Source organism: Onychostoma macrolepis, chromosome 15, assembly GCF_012432095.1.
Source record: "Onychostoma macrolepis isolate SWU-2019 chromosome 15, ASM1243209v1, whole genome shotgun sequence".
NCBI lineage: Eukaryota > Metazoa > Chordata > Actinopteri > Cypriniformes > Cyprinidae > Onychostoma > Onychostoma macrolepis.
Window position 1 is genome coordinate 18,373,311 of NC_081169.1, and position 23,246 is coordinate 18,396,556.

The following is a 23,246-nucleotide window of genomic DNA, read 5'->3' on the forward strand; positions in this document are numbered from 1 at the left end:
GGCTATGTGGTGTCCTCCACCATGTCAAGTTCATCCTGAGAGATGCTAATGTCTCACACTACTATTCTCAGCTAGACTGCCACACTCGGGAATATTCTTCAGAAGCCATATTTCTCAGAAACCAGCCTCTAAATACTAAAGCGAGCATCTTAAGACATGGACAATCCCCTTGCTTGCTTGTATTTGATGCTCAGCTAGTCCAAGGAAAAGCACCTATCATCTGAATTTCATATTTTCTAATTTTATTAAAAACTCACAAATTTGTTCAACATGTCGCATTTATACAGTGAATGGTCTAATATGCACTGGAGGTCACGTAAGCTTAGGTTTATTAGAACAATAAAAGACATACCATGAGAATTTGATATTTAAAGAAAGTAGCAGCTGCTTGCTGCACATTTGACCATCAATTTCAATAGTTTGGATTTTCCTTTAAAGACACAAAAATAAAACTTGTAGGTCTAAGTATGTTATATTAACAATTTATGAATGTTCTTTTCAGCAGACTAAAAAATTAAGAAGTCAATACTTCTCATTGTTTTTTAAACACTTACACTTTGTTTCAACACGTTCTGCAGATAATGGTGCAAAGCACTTTTACAGTATTTGTGCTATGTTTTTATTTGGCAACTGTCTACTTGATTTTTTTTTTTTTTTTTCCAGGTTTTTTTGTAAACAACATTTTGTACAAACTAGCACAGTGAACCACAACCCCAGCAAACTTGTTTTCATCATACAATATAAATAAAATCAATACAAAAGTTTGGTTGGTTGCTCGGAACATTTTTTCTGGATCAAGAGGTTCTAAATCATGGTTGATACTTTTAACTCCTGAATTAAATATATTACGTAAACAGTTGACTGTTCTATGTCCCTTTCAGACCCTTGTTAAAATAATTTTAGAAGGTAGACTTCATTTATCAACATTTCAAGTTCTCTTCCATTAAATAAAGGGTTCACCATCCATACACATTTTAACACTTTGCCTTTTGAAGGCTAACTTCTTCAGATTTGGTGGAATTCTTGGGGAAAAAAAACAGGATATGTCCAGAACGAGAAAAAAAAGCTTTTTCTCCCTGGCCTTCAGAAACATATTTAGTGTCGAAAAGGTTGTTTAAGTGTCAGTATGGCAGAGCCTTGAAAGGCAAGGAGGTCTGAGGAGTTTTCAAATAAATAAATTAGTCTGACGGATTAGATCTTTCCTGGAGTCAACATTGCAGGTTAGCATTAGATCAGCCGCCTTGGGTGTTTCTCTGTAAAGCTGACAAGTCTTTGACGGTAGCTGACGCTGTTAATGTGTCGCAATCGCTGTTTTTAGAGCGGCGGTTTAACCGGTGGTACAAGCGTTGAGCTTCTGGAGGGACGCTGCTACGCTGGGCCTCATAGCTGAGTTCATACAGCGACCGGGTCAACAGTATCAATTCTTTCTCTTCTTGAGTTCGGACTTGGGATAAAGAAAGAAAGAAGGAAACGGAACATCAACACAAAGAGTTCAAGAAGGTAAATGTCAATGCCCATGCTGCCCTCTGCTGCTCTTTCTGTGAGCTGTCCGACCACATTTATGACATGGAAAACGGGGAAAAAGACAAAAACGAGAACCAGAATGTGCGGCCAGTGTCCCTGTTCCCACCCTCCCTCCTTCCTTTGTTTATCGTAATTTCTCTCTGCCGAAATGTCCATTCACAGAAGCTACCAGACCGTGCCCTCGTTCATTTCTGACGGAGGGTGGGAGAGGTGGTTGCTGTATCCGCTGCCGTTGAGGGAGAGGGATGTAAAGGACGGACTGGGTCCAAAAACATCTGAGGACATACTGTGCAGGGGTCCAGGTATCCCTGGCTCTGGACTGGGTGAGTCTCCTGGGTGGTGAGACATGATGTCTGAAAAGCGCTGTACTTCACTGGATGGATGGTGGCCTGGGATAGGATGGTCCATGCCCCCTAGCGGGGTACCAGTGGGTCCTGACGATGGAACAAAAGGGAGATCTACAGGAGTCTGGGCCTGCGAAGATGGGGGGCCTTGGGGAAAAAAGTCGTAATTCCCTCCCGGACCGTAGTACTCGCTTTGATAATCTGTAGATACACAAAGGATACAAGAATTGTGCTTTAGATTTAGAAACAAAGAGCAGGAGAAAAATTCATCGAATGTTTAAAAAATCCTTGTTTAAATATTCATCGAATATGTAGTCTGTCGTTCTTTGGAACAAATCTCAATATGCCACATTAGTCACAGAACATGTTACACCGAAATCACAAATGTAGCTGGGTGGGGAGAACAAAGCTTTGCTAATTACAGCGAGGAAGGCTTTGAACAGCTGAAAACATATAAAACAAAGCTGTTATTGATATGATAGTGTATATATAACAATAACTGCCTTGTTTCATGCATATGGACAAGAACCTAGCAGATTATGAAAATATAGGGAAAATGGGGTTTGCACTTAATGTTTATTTTTGACAGTGAGTTTCATACAGTGGTTTTTATTATTGCCACTTGTTTACACTTTGTTTGTAATATTGGGATTTTAGTTGGATTAACAAAATTCACAAAAAGGAATTTTATACTAATTTAAGAGGCTAGGTTTTTGAAATCAACATTTGTATCCACTGATAGCAACAATAAAGATGTGTGTAATACAACTTTTGATTCAAGATACAGCCCAACTAGCCCCAGTCTTTCCTATACCATGCATACTGTCATTAATATGCAATGCATATATATATAAAGCTAGGTAAAATATAAAGTGAAATAAAACTAAACTATATTGAATAAAACACGCATACAATGATGTCGACACGTACAATGCCGGAACATGCACGCCGTTGTAGATTCAAAAATAAAATAAATGGACGGAACGGCTAAGCAGCTGTCAAAAGTTCAAGGGGCAACACAACAAATATCAATCAATTATTTGACGATATCAAAGCATTTAAGTATCAAACACATGGATAACACGAAAAATTAGCCAGTAGCTAGTTTAATTTTCCACGTTCAGAAGCCCCTAATTACAAAACAAAAGTTATATTTGCAGACCATTTAACTATTTAAAACACAAACTAACAGACGAATAAAAAAACATCTTGAACGTGTATTTGTCGCGTAACTCAACCATTTTCACTTCTGATGCGTAACGAATGAAACCAGCGCGAGAAAGAAAAAAATATTTCACACAAATGTTTGAGATAGATAAGTCTACAATACGCCATCATATCTTACCTCCATAGTATGAAAACGGGCCGTTTGGAATTAATTCTCCAGGCTCGAGTCTGTCCACGAGCGTTCGCATTCTTCTCGGACTCCGGAAGAACGCGTGTCTCCTCGCGCCGAGCGCGCTCAGCTGTTTCATGCGCCGCTCTTTGGACCGCCGGTTCTGAAACCATACCTAGAGCACATGGACAAATAACAATGGAAACCTATTAGCTGCTTATCAATTTTTTGTTGTTGTTGCTAAAATCGGTAACACTTTATAGAAGAGTGTCAGAGTGATAGAGGAGCACGTCGCAGTAATTAATTACAATGGTAAAAACAATAATAGCGTTGCATTGTAGGCTATGTGGAGCTTCACGAAATAATTACACAAGTCGCCTATTCATTTATTACGATTCTGTGCTTAGTTATATAAATACACAGTAACTGTGAAGAGAAAAAAAGCATATTATCACCTGACCAAAAAAAATAATAATTTTGTTTTTAATAATAATACATTTTATTAACCTCTTTGTGTATGTGACTGATACATTTTATGATTTGCACTGCTTAAATGGTGTCAGAATTATAACATCTGTTTCCACCCATTTAATTTGTCACAATCATTTCTGCCATTTCTATTTAATTTTACGAGTTTTCAGAGGGTCAACTCGGTTTTATTTATTAGTAATTCGAAATGGCACCATTTTGACTTGAACATTTAAGGCAGCAATTGCACTTTTGTATTTTATTTTATTATTATGCATTGAAAAAATAAAATAAAATTGAAGAGTGGTGCATTAAAATAAGACAACCTAGCAGTCTGACACTATGGCCTAATGTTTACATGTCAGGTTTACCATTTTTTATTGGTTCAGAGCAGTGTCTTCACAGTCTACTGTGGTAGGCCTGTGAAGTGACAGAATATATTCGTATTGTGGTGACAAGATTACTCGTAATTATCGTCACTGTTAGAGAGTCGGATCTAACCTCACTTTAATGATCTTTTAACCCTCCATTTACTCCGACTGAGGGGGCAGCAGCGGGGACTTCAAATCTCTAATTAATACTTAATAGGAGGGTGGTTACCGATATATTAACCGGCTCTATGCAGTTATTATTTCGTAATCTATATATCCACCCATGAATTCCTTTTGCTAATTATAGTTTACTCTGATGGTCTTAAATATCCAACCTCGCCACTCTATTAATCTCAACCCCTTCCCTGCACTTGATCTTACGTTCAGTCTCATTTTAAGGCTTTATCCCCACAGCACCAATCTATTAGGACGTTTTTAACGATGATACTGCTTTATCTGTGTTCTTATCGGATCTCACGCCGAAAAAAATGACCAAGATGAGGCTCTTTAAAACGATGCTGAAAAATCCCATATAGCGTGCGTAAATGAGGGCACACATTCGCCAATGTACTGCGCACATTGGCTGGACTCGCATTGTTCAGCGGTTCACTCGACAAAAAAAGCAAGGATCGATTCTCAATTTCTCACTGAAAACCACCTAGTATGAGGTACTTTGACAGACACAGGGACAGATTTCTGCGTTTCCACTTGACTGAGAACCGTCACAGCATGTCTAAATGTGGTCGCAAAACGTGATGGCGCTGCATTGCCAAGACTCCCATCGTTCTCACCAGTCTGATGCCAGCTGGCGTGCCTCTCCATCTCTCGAGTCAAGTATAAAAAGGCTAACCATATAAATGTTACTTCCAAATATTTACAGGTGCCAGCAAAGAAGTGTCCTCATTTCTATTCAAATAGTCTTGCCTCAAGGATTGGAAAGAAGAGGCACAATGAAGGCGCGCGTGCGCTTTTTTCTATTTCACCCAGGAAGAGAAATTTGTACAACAGGATGTCTTAAGAATCACACACTATAAATTCTCGTCATAGGCCTATCTCACTGTGTTTGTCCTCAAAATTACTAGCCGCAAACATAGCAATTATAAGTTACCAGTAAATACAGTTTGTTAGTATTGGTGTAATTATGTATAATTTTTTCTGTAATAATGTGTAGGTTTACCTGAATAACTCGCATGTTGAGCCCCGTTTCCTGCGCCAGTTGCTCCCTGATGTGTCTGGTTGGTTTGGGGGTCGCCGCGAACGCCGCTTTCAGTGTCTCCAGTTGCTTTGCTTTAATGGTGGTACGCGGTCCTCTCCGTTTGCCTCCGAGGTTCTGGTCATCGTTTTCATTGTTACCCGTTTCTTTGTCCGATAAGTTCGCGATTTCCCCATCCTTGACATCGTCCTGTAGCTGGTCTTGCGAATCTGGCGATAAACTAGGGTCACTGCAAGCTGTAACTGAATGGGGAAAGAAGGGCCGTCGGAAACAGGGGGTCGAAATAAAAACCTCTGAATTAGACATGGGGACCAGAAAAGTGTTAAAGACTAAACAAAGGAATGTAAAATAAATAAATAAACACAAAGAAAAAAATAAAAAGAAAGAAAAAGAAGATTTAATAAAACAAAAAGAAACGAATAAACAAAGAAAGAACAAAGAAACACTGGTATTTAGAGCTGAAAGAACTGCCACAATGCACTAGTCTACAGCAGTGAAAAAGATTATTAGAAAACAAACTGGCTAGAAATAGGCCACAAAATGAATGCAGCAAAATCTGAATTGCATTTCACATGGAAATTGGAATAAAAAATGAAATGCTTTTCAAAATATATTATGCATGACACCCTCTGAAGGTTTCTTTAACTTTTTTTGTGAGACATTATATTGAATAAATGACTTCAAGACGGCCCAGTGCATATTCCTCAAACATTTTCATATTTTTATAGATCAATACTTATTTATCTAAAGTATTGAATAGGCCTATATTAAGTATTATTGATAAAGCGAGATAATAGCGCGTGCAGTGTGCATTTTTTTTTTTTCAGTTCACATATCATTTCATTCATTTTACTCACCTGAAAGGAGATTGGTGTCTTTTCCGTTCGTGCTGCTTAAATAATCGTCTTTACAGACAAATTTATTTTCGTCTATGATGTACAATTCCTCTCCGGTGGATAGTTGCTTGTTACACATCATGCATGTGAAGCAGTTCAGATGAAACACTTTGCTCCGTGCCCTCCGGACCAAGTCATTCGGCGAGATCCCCTGAGCACAACCCGCGCATTTTGTTCCAAAGCGCCTGCAAATGAACAGACCAAGAAAAAAAGGTCACTAAAACTCAGCAAAACAGTAGATCAAATATAAAGGAATCTGTTATCCTCAGCTGAGACCAAGGTGATGGAATAGCATCGTTTATATTTGAGTGTACATAAAATGAGTGTTCGCAAATGTTTAATATTATCAGTTATTTTGGGAAAAATAGCTATCACAATTACTGTTTGTTCAGTTGTTATTGTTTATGCCCTGTTCACGCAAATTAAACTAACATTTATATATGTATTCTAATGTTTTTTTATTTAGGCTATGTTGTAGAAATAAATAAAACTGAAGAGCTAATTCAAATTCTATTATAATTTGGATTTATTTTGCATGTATCTTCGTGTGTATTAAAGCATAATTAATAATCACCCTTAACAAAAGTACATGCACGTTCTTCCAACACAAACACCATTGCAGTAAATACATACTCACCACTTAGGCTAATTGTGACCAATAATGTGTATTGTGGTTCTCTGTACAGATTGTTGATTCTGAGTCTGTGATTACATTGTCTGAGGGTTTCCAGCTCAAAGTCGTTTATTATTCAAATCCACTTATCACATCTTAACTCGAACCACTGCAAACACACGCGGGGCTGTGCAGACAGCCTGCCACTGGGCCGCGTTACACTTTCAACTACCCTGGCAAAGCATTGATCCCTGCGGCTTCCCTGGCTGCCATTCGCTGTAAACAAAGTGTGATTTCCTTCAAAACCCTTGCTGCGGACGAGTACACAGACTATTAGTGTATCTGCTCGTCATTTTGCATAACAATTCAAATTAACAAGCATTTAATTAATGGGCGTCCTAATCAAAGAATCAAACAAGTCGGTCGTGTTGACAGTACTTAGGATCACACTTCATGTTAGTGTGAATGCAAGTCCTAAATTCTAATAAAATCATGCAAAATTGGATACGCGTATGCAATGTGTAAAGCTTTAACTGGATTTTGAATTTAAGTTTAATAAAGACGAAAATTCAGTCAATTTCAGTAGCACTGTAAATATTTTTGAGTGATTGAGAAATGGTTGATTTATTATAGCTATTTGAGGTATGTTGGTGTTTTAAGCTACTTACCAAATACGTGAAACCTCTTAAAAATTAATATCATTTTAAAATTATATGTCGGTTTTATATGTATAACCTATAAATGGTAAATTGCACAAAAATGTAAAAAGTCTTTAACAACCAGTTATGTTGATTTTTAAAAATATTGCCATCGTATTTTATTGTTCTTGTAGACAATTATACCAGTATCTTTGAAGCGCATGATATTAAATAAACTATCATATTTCCATGAATCACAGCAATATATCTATATCAGAAAAACATATGTATTTTATGAGTCGAACTCTCGCAAGCAACTTACCTAAAGAAGTCGTTTTTGCAATACAGTTTTCCTTCTCGAGAGAAGCATTTTTCTGTTAGGTTACATTTGCACTCGCAGCATTGTACGCACTTGATGTGCCATGCTCTGTCCAGAACATTAAGGAGAAACCTGTCCAATATAGGCCTCTCGCAGCCCGCACAGTGGACCATTGTCTTTGGATGTGCTCCCACAGTTACTGCCGTGGTGTCCACAACCTGAGAGTCTGCTCCTGTTTTCTCTCTTTCCAGAGAGAGAATGGAAAGGGTTGCAATGATGAAGGATGCTCCAAGTCAGTCTTTGCGAATCGGGTCGAAAGGAAAAGATCAAGAAGTTTTAATTATATTCACCACTTCTGTGTATTTGGATGGACCTGTAGCGGTCCAAAATCAGGATAATAAAAGAGGATCTTCTCATGAGGTAGTGCTTCAGTTGTCAGTCATTATTTCTCATCCTCTTCCTTGCCAAATTTTGAGATGCATAAATGAAGCCAGCATAGAGAAATCTTTCAAAACACCAACTGCTCGTTGGCTACAAAGACAAGGACATCATTGCGGGAAAAAGCACGTCGCCGTTGTCAACAACAAGGTGAAGCATTGGTGACGATGTGCATTAAAGTCTTTCATAAACAAGCATCTAACGCAACCGGTCTTGGACGGAACTAGCACGCGAGACATGCGAGCCCAGAGACACTAGAGTGCACTTTACCATGTCCACGTATCCACTGTTTTTACGTCCTTCTGAAAGATGCAATGGCCAAACGCTTTGAAAAGTGCGTCTCCCTCTGTAACGTGTGCTGTTTCCTCGGTAAGACAGAAGAGGTGAAAGATGCTAGCGTGAACAGAATGCGCGTGACATCTCGTAGCAGGACTGATGACGATCCCCGAACAGCCTCCGGTGTTCTGCATGTTCCTGAAAGCACACGAGCCAGCCTTATTCACAGCCTCCTGACGTCACTCCGGGCCGAGGCCAATCAGCGGCTTTCCGTTCAAGTAACCATTAGCTATCCCCTCACCGCTTTACCGGCACACTCTGCGCTATTTATAGGGAACAGAAGACACCAATTGTCAAAAATCCCAGAAACTGTCATATCTTAGTTAATGTGGAGAGTCAGAAAACAGACCTTGCTGTTCGAAAGTCTTCTTAAATTTTATTTTTCATTTTTCTCGTCATTTTCCTATATTTGTCCGTTCTGGTGGAACCGAGGAACGAGAGAAGCATTTGGTAAGGTACATATCTGATCATTTAAGCATTGTTTATGTATATGTAGATCATGTGTCTTTACTGTGAGATGCGCCATGCTGTGAAAACTGTTCTGTTGTGGTGGCGTTTATTTCTTAAAAAGAAATCTGGCGTAAAGATGCTTAGTCTGGAATATGCATTAGTACTTTTTTTCTTCGTTATTTTATATATCGAATAGCAGCACAAGCATGATATGATTTTTATTTTTTTATTTTTTTTAAATTGTATCTGACATGTAACTATCAAGACAACTTACAGAATGTTTCCTGAAACCTTCATGAAGTGTGCCATAAAATAATGACGTATTTTGTTTTATAAGATCATATACGTTTATATGTCTATGGCGAGATCTTTAATAGTTCATTTCTTCTTCGCTCACACTAAATCTAATTTATAACCATTCCATTTCCTAGTCAAGTTAGAAACAATTTTACGTAGATTTAAAAATTAACTTTTAAAGCTATATTCCTTATATTCAATTTAAAGAATTTACGCAGACAATTTGTGTAACCTTTTAAACTATGTAACTCAATCAACGAAAAGACACTTAAGAACTACATCCTCCTTTGGTCCTTTGTTAAACGAGAGAAAGTGAAAGACAAGAGGGCTCTAAACTTTACAGGATGTTAGATCACCTCAGCAGCCTCTAATGGCCCAAACACCTTATGGTGTTTTGTTAGATCTGTTAAGTCCGTTCTTCTGATTTTAAGCAATATGCATCGTGTTCTTCAAGTGTATGTGGTTAATAGTAACACTTCATTGCAAATAAAAATTAGGGTAGGGCTACTGAATTTAGAGCAATTTCAAATTGTATGAGCTTGTTTCCTTGTATGGACAATTTCGATAACTCCTTCAGTCTCTCTAACCGTTTATCTTATTTTTAATGTTTGATCATAATAAAAAATGTTCTGTGTATAATATGTAATTATTGCATTATTGTTTGTACAAGAATTATTTACTAATATAAAATGTTTTATTTTTGCTGTATGCACATTAACTTCATCTGAATTGTTCACAGAGAATATATGTATCATTGTAATAATTCGATATCATTAAAGGACACGTACCGAATCTTAATCTCATTTCAAACCTCTTGAACCTTTGCCTTCCTGTGTGACACTGACACCATTCACCACCATAAACTGACTCGGTTATTCCAACTCTCTCACACACACACACACACACACACACACACAGAGAGAGAGAGGGAGAGAGAGAGACAGACACACCCCTCAACCTCACAATCTCAGCTATTTACATTCTGTCAGCGTATATTGTGCAAACGTTCCAGTCTGGAATCTGGAATCAATACCACGCAACTTTGTGCATATGGGCCACTTCTCATGTAAAACGGCATAGTGGGGCTGGTCCACGCCATGGCAGCAAAGGGCCTTACACAACACACAGAAACAGCTGCCGATGAGCGTCTAGGGAGCGCTCATCTTTGACTGTGGGACCCTTGGATGACATGTGTTGTTTCACGAAGAATAACAGATAAAAGATGAACACACTCCATCTTTTGCAGTCGCCAATGCGGCCACCACACCTCCCCTGTCTCTCCTTTGAACTAGTCTTTTCTCCCAGTTTGTAGGGCATGCAAATCCACGGGATGTTTTGACTGCAGTAATAGTGAGAGTTAAATATAGAGAGAAATGTAAAAAAAAAAAGAACCGTTTACAATAATCTTTTTTATCACATTATTATAGGCCAAAACTTATTTTTATTACTGCATAATAATAGTAATAGTAGTAATAATAATTTTCTCACACTGATTATCTTGACATTATATGTTAACAGTTAAAAATCATTTGCAAATACTTTTACTTTTAACTCATAAATAAATATATTTTTTGCAACTTTTTAATAACCTAAAAGTGACCATCGTTTGTTTATATTGTATGAAAAGTCTTATATACAGGTTATATGAACAAAAAGAACTTCTGAAACAACGTAAACTATGAGGGAAGTTTCATTAATATTTAGATAAAAGCTCATAATTACAAATGTATCCATTTCGTTTGCAGACTGTTATTTGACATGCTGACTCATCCGTGATGGGAATAAAGCTTTCAATTAGTGGCATCGTCAGGTGGACTACTGACCGAATGGAAAAAACGGCGAGGCTGGAGATGGGGCAGTGCTAGAGGGAGCTATCGATCGAAAAATTCTCACCGCTGGGAGACCAAATGCCTGTCAAACTACACTCGCTGCATTACGCATGCTCTTAGCGCGGAATCGTTTTCGAATAAGCTAAACATAAAAAGCGAGCGAGTGAATCAACCCGATCATGTTGTCTTAGTGGTGTATAGATAATGGTAAAAATCCTCTGAAATATATCATGACACAAACTTTGTTGCAGATCAAATCTCAGCCAAGTGCATAATCAAATGATTCATTTGTTAAAAGGCAAAACGATTTGACAAACATTTCTGTTCACGTCATGATCAATGCATTTAGGAAACTAAGTTCACAGCCTGTGATGTAGTGCAGGTGATAGGCTATGTAAATAAATATATCTAAAAAATAAAAATAAAGTAATAATTTTATTTTTAACGCGCTTTAGCCTTAAGAATCCAATATTTTGGAATTCATCTAAAATAATGACTAATGTTAATTTGACTAATCATTTTAAAACGTTAGGACTTTTTTTTTTTCGTTTCGTTTGTTTAGGCTAGATGCTTAATTTCTAATCGTTAAATAGGCTAATTCGTATTAAAATTGGACTGCAAACAGAAAACGGAACAAAACGTAAATGCAATTTGAAAATGTCATCTTGAAGCAAATGCCTTGTTTTAATATTCAGAGAGTGTGTGTTTTACTGTTTTTTTTTTCTTTTTTTCTCGCACGTAGTCATCCTATAGCCTATAGCTACGATACATTAACTGAGCTAGTTTGGGCAGAGCAGTGTGTGATCGCCGGCCGTACAGACACGCTGTGACTCCGGTAATAAAGTGAGAAATATTACCCCTTACTCGGGCTTTGATCAGCTGGTGCACCGGGACCGCCAGGAGCCCGAGTAAAGGGGGGCTCTGTGCCTCGGGCCCCTCTCCATATCGCTCTGCACCGCTGCCTGTTTGTTTACGCGTTTTATTCATGATATGTGGAATGACTGTTACTAACATGCTCTGTAGTAAAAAAAAAAAAAAAAAAAAAGGCAGGGTAGTGCATAGGTTAGCGAAAAAAAAGCAAGATATAGCCTAGAACAGATGTGCATGATATTTGCATTATGATAGTATATACTGCAAAATAATAGAAATATGATGGTATAGGCTATAGCCTATTATCTGTTGATTTGCAAAAATAATAAAGTTGACATATTGACGAGATAAAATATCCGTTTCTTATTTTTTTCATTCCTACTTTTTTTCTCTTAGAATTGCTTCATTTAAATAATGTTAAGCAGTTTAGACAAAGGCCAAATAGTGAAAACATATCATAAGGCCTGACATGCCTACTGAATCATACCCCGACCATGTGATGTAGGCGCGCGCGTGCGCACGCGTGGTGGTGGGGTGTGTGTGTGTGTTGGGTTAGCAATTTAAATATGACTGCAATGAAGCATGTGCCTTGCTTTTCTTTCAAGAGAATGTCTTTATTTTCGCAGTGTGGACAATAGGCGTGTGGCGCTCCAGGACCGCGTTGTGTCAATCTTTTCGGCTCTGCGGTGCAGTGAGGTGATGTGCAGCGACCAAACCCGGACCCACAGCATGTCCAAACCGATTAGGGGTCAGGGACGACTGAAGCAAGACCTCTACAATTATATTCCTTACAGCAGTCTCCAACCAAAAATATGACCTCTAAATCCCAGACTAACTCAACGAATCTAAAACTGTTGACTTGTGGGTAAATAAAGTGTTCAGGAATAATTATCAGTACATCAGTGCAACCACGTCAAATGAAATGCTCCTGTGAGCATAAAAAGCGAACATAATCCAGCAGCTTCAATATTGACCAACAACTCAACATAAACATTTTTCTTGACTTTCCAACTCTGCGGAAGACTGGCAAGAGAAATTCGATTGAGGTTATAGATCTCGTAGTCCCATCACTGGAACAGCTGTTATTTCTCCCCTAAACCCGATAATCAAACACAGACACGGCGACCGTTTAGGCCTGGCATACCAGACCAAGGATTAACAGTCTTTTATATTCAAATTTAACTATACCACACGACTAAATCAGAATAAGCATTCATTTATAAAATTGCTTCCACAAATTTGATTATCAACGAATCAGATATATCTGTCACATTAAGTCTTAACACTTTGTTTACATTTGAGATGGATGGAAAATGTGCTACTTAGGAAGGAAAGCGCGATGATGACTCACCACCATGATGCAATTAATTTTTTTTCCCCTATGGAAAGCGATGTGCTTATTAAAATCAACATTTAAAATGTATAATAGGCTAATTTTATAGGCTATTATCTTATGCAAAAGAATAACCGTTCTTGATGCAGGTAAACATCAACAAAAACTATAAGAAAATCTACCTCATTATCTCATTAGCGACAGCCAACCAAAGAGCAGTGACAAGAAATTATTATATTATTCCCCGCTGGGCCCGAATGGAAACGAGCAGTCTTTGAGAGTGGTCGCTCTAGTTTAGATTAATGGTTCCCAACGCTTATTCTGCAGTGCGGGTGAAAGGGCCAGGATCACTAATGATTATAATATAATGTGTGGTGATAACCACTCCCTTTGAGATATTATCGCGCAGTGGGCAATGCTCAGGGGACGGGCTGCGGGGCTGAAAATCAGCAGATAGCTACTAAACAGGAGCAGATTTCTGCACTGAAGCTCCAAGAGCATGCACGAGTACAGTCCTGTCTGCTGCTGATATCAACAGCCAGGGGCTGAATTAAAACATTCTATTTTTATTTTTTTTTGCAAGCTAAGAATGACTTTTTTCCCCTTAAAAAAAGAAAAGAAAGAAAGAACGAAAACAACAACAAAAAAAAAAGCCAAGGACTATTCTGTGAATAGCTGCCATTAAATACTGACTACAAATGATGAACTTGGGGGAACAGATTATTATTTTTTTCTGTGTGATGACGATTTAAGATGCGTTACTTACATCTGATTATTGTACAATAAACGAGGTTGGCTCTTTAAAAGCTGTAAGATAATCTTAACTAACATCCTACGTTATTTTTGGAGGGCCTGTTCACAAACCAGACCGCTTGTTTTGTAGAACCGGTGCAACATAATGAATCTGTCAGGCCCAAAGGTATTGAATTACCAACCAAACTTTCCTCAATATAAAAATAGCGCGTAGAGATGCTAAATATCTTCGAGGCGCTTAAAGTTATAGGCTACTTAAAGATTTCTCAAATGAATAAAAAATGTTTACGGCTATGATAAGACAGGGTTTCAGAAATAGTAAAGCTCAACTTCATATAGTCTATAGAAATGAATTAAAGTGACCGAAGATAAACGCGTTTAATGTGACTGCACGAGATGTGGATCTTACATTATGGCTACAGTAGAAAACGTAACAGATGCAAACAGAAGAGCATTACAATGGCAGACATCAAAATTTGCAATAATCAACATGCATTAGTAGCATATTAAGTGCCGCTTTGCATCTGATAAACTGTGAAAGCAAGAGGAAAGATCCGTTTAAACGACACACATTAGATTTAGATACATGTGATCTGAAGCGCTGGCTTGTCTACGAACGTTTTCACGTGATAGACCAATATGTTTTTAGGAAACGTGCAGAAGTGATGAAGAACTTCATTGGTGCGACTAGCAGAAAATATAACAACCACTTGAAACTCAAAGAATAGGCCTACCTATAGCCTTTAAATTGACAAAAATGTAAACGGATGCTAATCGATGTAATCCAAGTTCAGAAACAAAAAAATACGAACAGACCGGACACATCCCTTCTCATGGCAATCGACTGCCATGGATCAATAATAAAGCTGCCTGACTAACTTCTCCGAGAGTCTGCAGTGAACACAGGAAAAGGGGGGTGATCCTAAAGGACCACGAGAGACAAGACCCCGGCAATCCCTCCTCATTCATCTTCATTGCCTTTGTGTGCACAAAAAGCAAGCCCTGCATAAGGTAAAGCCACCATCAAAGCCATGGCTTTATTTTATATCCTATAGATCAGGAGGGAGACAAAGCTTTATTTTCGCCAGGAGAGAGATATTTTACCTCCGCCGTACGGTTTTATGTTGGAGAGGTGTCAGACAGACGAAATGAATGGCTAATGCATAGGCAAAACGCACTCACCCCAGCATGCCTCACGTCAGCAGGCGCTGTCGGGATTTAGGGCCGGTGGAAGCCGAGCGCGTGTTTGAGCACGAGCATATAAATACGTGATGTTCTCGACTAGTCCAGATACATGTGCCTACAGTGCCATTTTTAAACCTATACGACCAGTGATAGTTATAGTAATAGTTAAGGAGATTTATAAATGGATTCCTCGCCATACTCCGAATCTCCTCACTGTTAGTCATCACCACCACATGAGCCCGGTCTCATGAAAATGCGTGTAAATTGTACGCCAAATACAAACAGAAAATCGTGCTATTGATACGCAGAAATGGATTTGCATATACTTGTTAAAATACGTAGTTTTCGCGTACATATGATACGCATCTACCCCACAACCCTAATCCAACCCACTGCGTATCATATGCACGCCAAAGTCTATTTCTGCGTATAAATAGTACGCCAAATCGAAACATAGACTCCTGCTATTGATACGCACTTTCATGAGATCGGGTAGTTTTAAATAGAAATATATGGTAGTAATTTATGGTTAGGACTTGAATATAAACAACAGGCATGCTTTTGAGCTTCGTTGAGGATGCTTGGTCTTATGAGGTTGTGAATAAATTATATCGCACTGCTAATAATCTCATTTTGCACCAGCCTCTTATCCTACTTGGGATCCCCTCCAAATTATGCAGCGTTTTCAATTCGTTATATGGGCAACATTTTATTTTAATGGGACAGTTTATTTCAGGGAGTGGATTATATGCATTGACTGTGGCTATCTCAGTCACAAACAGTGAGCATGTAGTGTATCCGCCATCATTTCTGTGTCCATCTACTTATGTTCTGTCAAGTATTAGTTCAGGATATATTTTGCTAACCTTTTTAGCAAATGCCGACCTCAAAAAAAAAAAAAAAAAAAAAAGAGGAGCTTTCTGGATTTCTAGAATCTTTTACTCATCTTGGCTTAGATACTGTATAAAGCAAACTAGTACCGTGCACTGATAAAGAAAATTATTGTTAGATGATGACATTGGCCTCTGAAAACCAAGACTTTCTAAACCGTTCCAATTTGAAAGGGACAAAAGTTGAACTGAACTGCTCACATAGAGAAAAAAATACTACATGCTGCACCGAAAAGAAAATATTCTCATTTTCAGCAGACAACAAAAGCCAAGAAACTGGTTAGAATGCTGAATGCCAGACAAACCCATTTTTGCTGCGGGCCCTCCTGTTGTTCCAGGGCCATTAGTTGAATGAGGTGCTGCTCCACTGTACTCCAGCAGTTCCTCACTGTACGTTTGGTGAGATATCTCGGCTGCTTTACTCACAGACTACAGACTTTCATATTCCTCCTGCTGTGTCTGGAGAGCTGAAACAGAGGGTGGGCATGCAAATAGTTTTCTCTGTACGGTGAGCTCAGATGAGACCGTTACCTTGTTTGGAACTGTTTTTCCTCTTGTGTGTTTGTGCCTGAGTGGGCCATCAGGTAGGCATGGTGGGAGGCAGGGCTGTAGGAACGGGGAGTGATGGGTTGAAAAGGTGAAGAGGTCATGACCTCTGGGTGTTTTATGAGAGACTGAGGCTGATTTGTCTTCAGCGGAGCATGCTGTTGGCATCTTCACACCCTTGAGTTGCTGGCTGGCAAGGCAGGTCGGGATAGGGGGGTTGCTGGCTGTAAATTAGCACACTGGCATAGTGACAGGCAGTCAGGGCCATGGGAATGGCACCCACCTTGACCTGTTTGCGGGTCTGCCGGGTCCAGATGGCAGGGACCGCTGGAGCAGACCTTAGTTTGAAAATACCATCTAAAAGAGCACACACCCTTAAGGCATCCTAATCACACTGTGTCTGAACAGATTGCAGTGTAACTCTCCCCATTGATGAAGCTGTATCTAAATTTCATCTATACGTAACTTGATAAATAGGCTTCACATACAATTACAAATTACAGTCCTCTGGGGGAAAAAAAATGTAATAAAAGCAAAAAGATATATACAAAATTAAGCATTATATAATATCAAAAATAATTATATTAAAATATAACAAAAATGCAGTTATACATGTATGTATAGACCAGGCTGAAAATCACACTTTCAGTCTTTCAGTTTTCATTCAAGAATAATTTATTGCAAATTAGAATATAATTATAAAAAATAAGTATACATAATGTATGTAGTTAATGTTTTTTTTTTTTTCATTTAGTACTGTCCTGAACAATATATTTTACGTAAAAGATGTTTATATGTAGTCCACAAGACAAAATGATGGCTGAATTCATAAAAATTACCCCGTTGAACAGTTTACAAAAGCTTTTTTTTTTTGTGATGATTGTTCATGAATCCCTTGCCGGTCCTGAACTGTTAAACTGCTCACCGTTCTTCTGAAAAATCCCACATATTGTTTGAATTTCCAGCATCTTTTGCATATTTGAAACCTTTCCCGCAGTGACTGTTTTTTTTTAATCCATTGAGTTCTATCTATCTGTCTGTCTATCTGTCTATCTATCTATCTATCTATCTATCTATCTATCTATCTATCTATCTATCTATCTATCTATCTATCTATCTATCTATCTATCTATCTATCTATATATATATATGTGTGTGTGTATAACGTATATACACATTGTGTATATACGTTATATATTAAATGTATTATGTGAATGCTCTAGTGTACATGTCAATGCCCTGGTGTATAAATAAAAAAATGCTAAATTTCACTCTGAATGGAAAAATCTAGAAGAATTTATTACACATTTGAATATGAGAAAACTATATTTGCCAAGCTCAGCATTTCCCCGTTCACCTTCTAGAGATCTATGCATCAGACATCAGACCCTCACAGTATAAGGTGTCTTATTGACTGCTCTTGTGATGTGAAAGATCCCGGCTCTTTAATATGTATTCCCTGCTTTTTCCTCAGGCTATGGGTGGGAATTAATACTCAAATGCTGCTGGAAGCCAGGCCCCCTTACAAATCATGTAATTCCTGTTACTGGAAGACAAACATGCCCTAGATCTAATCAGGCCTGCAGGAATCCCCTATCAGAGCATCACAGGTTCACCATTTCTCCCGCTTCCCGACCGGCCTCACGAAATGCTGATTAGGCCAACCAGCAAGTGTATGCATTAGACTGAACATAAATCTCACCTACACACTCCATTTCTAGATAACTATATATCTGTTAAAGATAGATAGACTGACGGTTGCAGAGTTTTAAGGGTGTTGCAACAAAAGGGAGAGGCTCAATGAATCAAGCTTTGTCCAACACACTGGGGCACAAATCAATTGTGGTTACCTTTTAGTGCAACATATGAATTGCGTGCATAAAAATACATATGTGTTGAACGAATTGTGCTTGTTTCAACTACAGCTCAATTTATTTAATATGCTTTTGATCTTGAATATGTTTTGTTTATAATCCAATATCCAAGGACTACATTTGAACTTAAATTATAAAAACCATCTGTAAATATACTGGATTTCCTCTTTATTGTTTTCACTATAAAAGTAGTGATTCCTAGACTACCAGGAATCCTGTTGCAGTTGAGCAGAAATGTATTGGGAAAAAATGAATAAAAATGTTCAGTTAAGTAATGAATGTTATGTAATGAAATATGTTGATAACTATATTGATTATTACATGCTTTACTGCTTTTTTAATTAATTAATTAATTATTTGTTATTATTTAGTATTACAGTAGTGTTTCCTAGAACAGCTGGGACCCTGTTGCAGTTGGCCAGATTTAAAAAAAATATATATAATAAAATGAAAATATATATATATATATATATATATATATATATATATCAGTGAAAATTCCTATATTTATAACATGTTGTTTTAAAATGTATTTATAATTTTTTTAAATGTTTTGTAGTATAGTAGTGTTTCAGATTTAGTGGCTAGAAACAATAATAATAAATGAAAAGAAATAAAATCCAACTGGATGAAAATGAACAACAATGTTCAATTAAGTAATGAATGTTATGTCATTAATTATGCTTATTACATAACTTAATGTTTTTTATTTAATTAAAAATAATTGTATTTTTTTGTATTATTTTATTTCATTATTATTTATCAAATCAAATCAAATCAGCTTTGACATTTCTAAATAAACTTTTTAATTAGATGTTTAATCTGATTTCAAGAACTTGTAGCTGTGTTCTACTCTTGTCCATGCACAGGAACAGATTGAGGATTGGGTGTGGCATTCTGTGCTGTCAGAGATTCCAGACCTGGGAAAGAACATCAAGATACACACTGAAAGATTGATTGATTGATTGCCAACAGAATGCCCTGGAACTACCTTTAGCACAAGATAATGTAATTGAGCTAGCTTCACTGCGATGAGAGAGCCAGACAAATACCACTCTCCTGTAGCATCGCACAGACAAAAGCCTGCTTGATAGGATATTTCTTTTCATTGGTCATGTTCACAATGGGATGAAGTGGTCTTCCCGAGTCCCACAGGTGTGCTGTATGGTCCTGTCTGTTTGTCAGCCTAGAGAGAAGTCCCATGCTATTCACCTGAGCCCAATCCTGTGTAAAAGCTGATTGTGGCGGTGTTATCGACTTCTTCTTGTAATTCTCTGCTGAAAAAAAAAGGGAAGTGGAAAGTTTTATCTCTGTGCGGCAGCAGTGGGGAGGGGTGAGAGTTCACTCTCTGTAAGCTTGAGACACTGAAAATATTAACGCCGGGACAGCTTTGCACACACAGAAAAGCCCCCGTAGACCTTCACTGCTCTGAGTAAGAGACGGAGAGCAGAATTAACGCAGCACAAAAAACATGTGAGCACCAATCTGATATTGTACAGTGTTTCCAAGATTTTCCCCTTTTAAACGGCTTATATACTTCTCCTTGGATCTTCCATGGATCAGCGACAGAAATGGATTTGACTGTAAATAAACAGTGTGAGCGGATTGACTTGCATGGTTTTAATGATTATCAGAGAGCTGGCGAAATATTACGGTTGAATTGAACAATGTAAAGAGAGAAAAATATATGTGGATTTATGGTGCTGTGCACAGATGCTGTTACAGAGCAAAAACTGACGAAATGGTGCATCCACGTGCATTTAAGTTTCAATTTTGAAATTATTTGATTATGCAAAATTCAATAAATATAACATTTGTCACAAATAATTGATTTTAGTGTTTTTTTCCACTGTGTGTTTCGAAATCTCACTCAGTTTTCTTATTTCACAAATAAAATTGAATTAAATTCAAATGGAATTTTTTGTTCACACACACACACACACACACACACACACACACAAACCAAAAAAATGTACATATATTTTTAGTACATTATAATATTTTTTGCACATAAAATTGGCATTAAAGACTCGTTCACTCTAAGGTCAATAATGATAACGATAAATATATACTTTTAAAAACTGATCTAAATGTAAGAAAAATAGCACCACAACTATAACAGCACAGAGGAACAACATCACTGGAAAAACTTTCAGAATTGAAATTTTTTTTTTAAAGCAGCAAATGACAACTGCAGCGTGTACTTATAATAAACAACATGATTGTGCATTGTTATGGATGTCAATATAGTTGTCATTATAGTTATCTTTATAGTTATTGTTCTTGTTCTTGGTGTGAACAGGCCTTAAGGCTTTATATAATAAAAATCTTTAAAAATGAAAAATTTATTCCTATGAATTCCAATGCAAAATGAGTTATATCAATCCACACCAGACACCAGTCCTGTGCATGAACACTGCCAGTAGAACAGAGAATTCAATGGGAAAGGTCATGAGGACAGTGTAAAGACATGGTGAATGCCGATAAGCTGTTTTATTTGTATGTGTGTAAAGTATTACAGTGGGACAATTTTCTCTCTTGTCCTTTGATTCTTGCTTCACCTCTTTGGTTTTTTTGCACGTTTTCCAACAAGACACACCCCCTGATGCCCCCACCCTTGATGCCCTTCCACCCTTTGTGCTCCTCTCCAAATACAGCACGTCCCCAAAATAAGAAACAGCAAATCCGCTCCCTCTTAGCCGCAGACGTGTTTACCATCCCATAATACTGCTCCCAGATTTGTTCAGCCCTTTGGATTGCCTTTTCTGCTCATATTTCCCCTCCGCTCTTATCACCGAACAAAGCGGCTTCTTCCCCCCATCGCAAAGCTCAGAAACCCCCGATTGTTACAATGGTAAGTATCGGAGGCGTTCTCCATTTCCACTGTAAAACCTGGAGACTAATACAACGCAACCACACCACGCTGGGGGAGATTGCTGTCAACACTCTCCAAAAACTGCAAACTCAGATTAGAGTCTGCTCTCAACGACGATTTCAAAAGGCTCGCGCGCTTATTCAAGCCCAACGTGAAATAATCTGCATCTATTCAGATATAGAGAGGGTGTATGGAAGTTATTGATGTCAACTTTGCATGCTTATTGCTACCTTGGTTCTGCTGCTGGTATAATTGAACTGAAAAGAGGCATGAAAAATGGCTTCCCTTGAGTCTTAATACCCAGGTAAAGAATTCAGTGTTTGGTTTTGGAAAATATGTAATTTTCTAAAGTAAATGGTATAGCTGGCTAAAAGAGCCCAGTCTGGGATACCCACGGCACATTTATTTTGCCATAAAAGATGTTTTATTTTTTATTTTTTTGTAGAAGAGGTGGGATATTTTCATAATACACAGCTACATTACTGCTGCTCTGTATTATGTTCATTTGGCTATTGCTGCCTGTTTACACCGCATTAAAATCCTAATCTATTTCACACACTATTTTCTCTTGTTGAATCAGTAGCTGTCTAAAAACAATCACTTTTTTTTACACAAAAAAACTTATATTAACAAAAGCTCTTATATATACCAGTGGATCCTCTGCAGTGAATGGGTGCCATCAGAACGAGAGTTCAAACAGCTGATAAAAACATCACAATAATACAAAAGTAATCGACCTGACTACAGTCCATCAATTAATGTCTTGTGTTTTTAAGCGATTTTAATTTGAGACTGTTGCTTCTGACCAAAATATGAGTCTTCTATCTGAAATATTGCTTTCTCCAGTGAAAATGTCATCTCGTCTGAATCAGGGACTCGTATATTGGCCAGAAGCGAAGGTTTAAAGATACAATGCCTTAATGATGTATTTGTTTCTTACAAACACACAGCTTTTCATTTCAGAAGGCATTAATTGATGGATTTTTGTGCTGTTTTTATCAGCTTTTTGCACTGTCATTCTGAGGGCACCCATTCACTGCAGAGGATCCATTGATGAGCAAGTGATGTAATGCTACATTTCTGTAGAAATATTTCGCTTTTGGGTGAACTATTCTTTTAATTACAGTATTTTAAATAACACCACCTCGCATGACATGCTTATAAATGCAGTCTGCTTAGAAGTGTCAGATGGCTAAGCTTGAAATCCTGGTCATGGACCTGCCAAATTGCCCAACAGAGCTTGTATATGTGTGTGTTCAGCAGAGTTTGTGTGTGTGTCTGTGATGAGATACTCACACACACACACAGCTCAGGTTAAACTGCATGGGAATCGCGCAGGCTACACACTGTTTGTTTTGGACTCAATAGCATCTCATTTACACGTGTTAATTGCAGCTAATTGGTTCTAATTGGATGAACAGGAAACCCTCTGGGACCATTCATACCTTTAATTTGAGGTAAATATCATTAATTAACATATGTTAATTGGAGCCAATTAACATTGATTAAGAGATGCCAGCCACGAGAAAAAGTACAACTATCAAAATTCGATCGTGTCAGATACGTGCTTCAGGACGAGATGCCGCGCAGACGAAACGGCATCTGGACCAGTGCTGTTTGGGTGGCTTTGGGTGACGAATGGGGATGCTCAGACTGGCACGGATGCGTGTTGTCTAGTGCCGCCCCTGCCCCGTGGCACACCTGCGCAGGAAGTGCTCCCATGGACAGAGGGCATCTGTAGGCCCATGAGGGGCCAGCGTGTGCTGCACCGCCGGAGCGCAAGAGATTATCGGAGCTGCTGCTGAGTCCGGCAGATAGGGAGGGGAGAGAGACAGAAAGACCGAGAGA

The 23,246-nt window shown here is 38.1% G+C and overlaps 1 protein-coding gene and 1 long non-coding RNA gene across 3 annotated transcripts; one reads left to right on the forward strand and one right to left on the reverse strand.

The window, feature by feature from the left end:
* Nucleotides 1-234: 234 nt before the first annotated feature.
* Nucleotides 235-8,614, reverse strand: lhx1a (LIM homeobox 1a). 2 transcript variants are annotated; one of them, XM_058744785.1, is made up of 5 exons: nucleotides 7,726-8,614; nucleotides 6,114-6,337; nucleotides 5,221-5,465; nucleotides 3,214-3,379; nucleotides 235-2,069 (listed from the first exon to the last, which is right to left on the reverse strand). In XM_058744785.1, exons 1-5 carry the CDS (start codon nucleotides 7,893-7,895, stop codon nucleotides 1,690-1,692), a joined length of 1,185 nt encoding a protein of 394 aa, XP_058600768.1. In that variant the 5' UTR covers nucleotides 7,896-8,614; the 3' UTR covers nucleotides 235-1,689. The 2 variants fall into 2 exon arrangements, with proteins under 2 accessions (XP_058600768.1, XP_058600767.1); XM_058744784.1 differs by having other exon boundaries at nucleotides 5,221-5,498.
* A 193-nt stretch (nucleotides 8,615-8,807) lies between these two features.
* LOC131520587 (uncharacterized) lies at nucleotides 8,808-17,920 on the forward strand. The gene is made up of 2 exons (XR_009266094.1): nucleotides 8,808-8,951; nucleotides 12,569-17,920. It is a non-coding gene; the product is annotated as an uncharacterized LOC131520587 (long non-coding RNA).
* Nucleotides 17,921-23,246: the final 5,326 nt, after the last annotated feature.

Bases quoted from the DNA above. Each gene is read 5' to 3' on its own strand.
- lhx1a (XM_058744784.1), bottom strand. From the start codon at position 7,895: ATGGTCCACTGTGCGGGCTGCGAGAGGCCTATATTGGACAGGTTTCTC. The intron at 6,338-7,725 runs GTAAGTTGCTTG...GTTCATTTGCAG, and splicing joins TGCAAAAACGACTTCTTTAG to GCGCTTTGGAACAAAATGCG. The intron at 5,499-6,113 runs GTGAGTAAAATG...TTCCCCATTCAG, and splicing joins AGACACCAATCTCCTTTCAG to TTACAGCTTGCAGTGACCCT.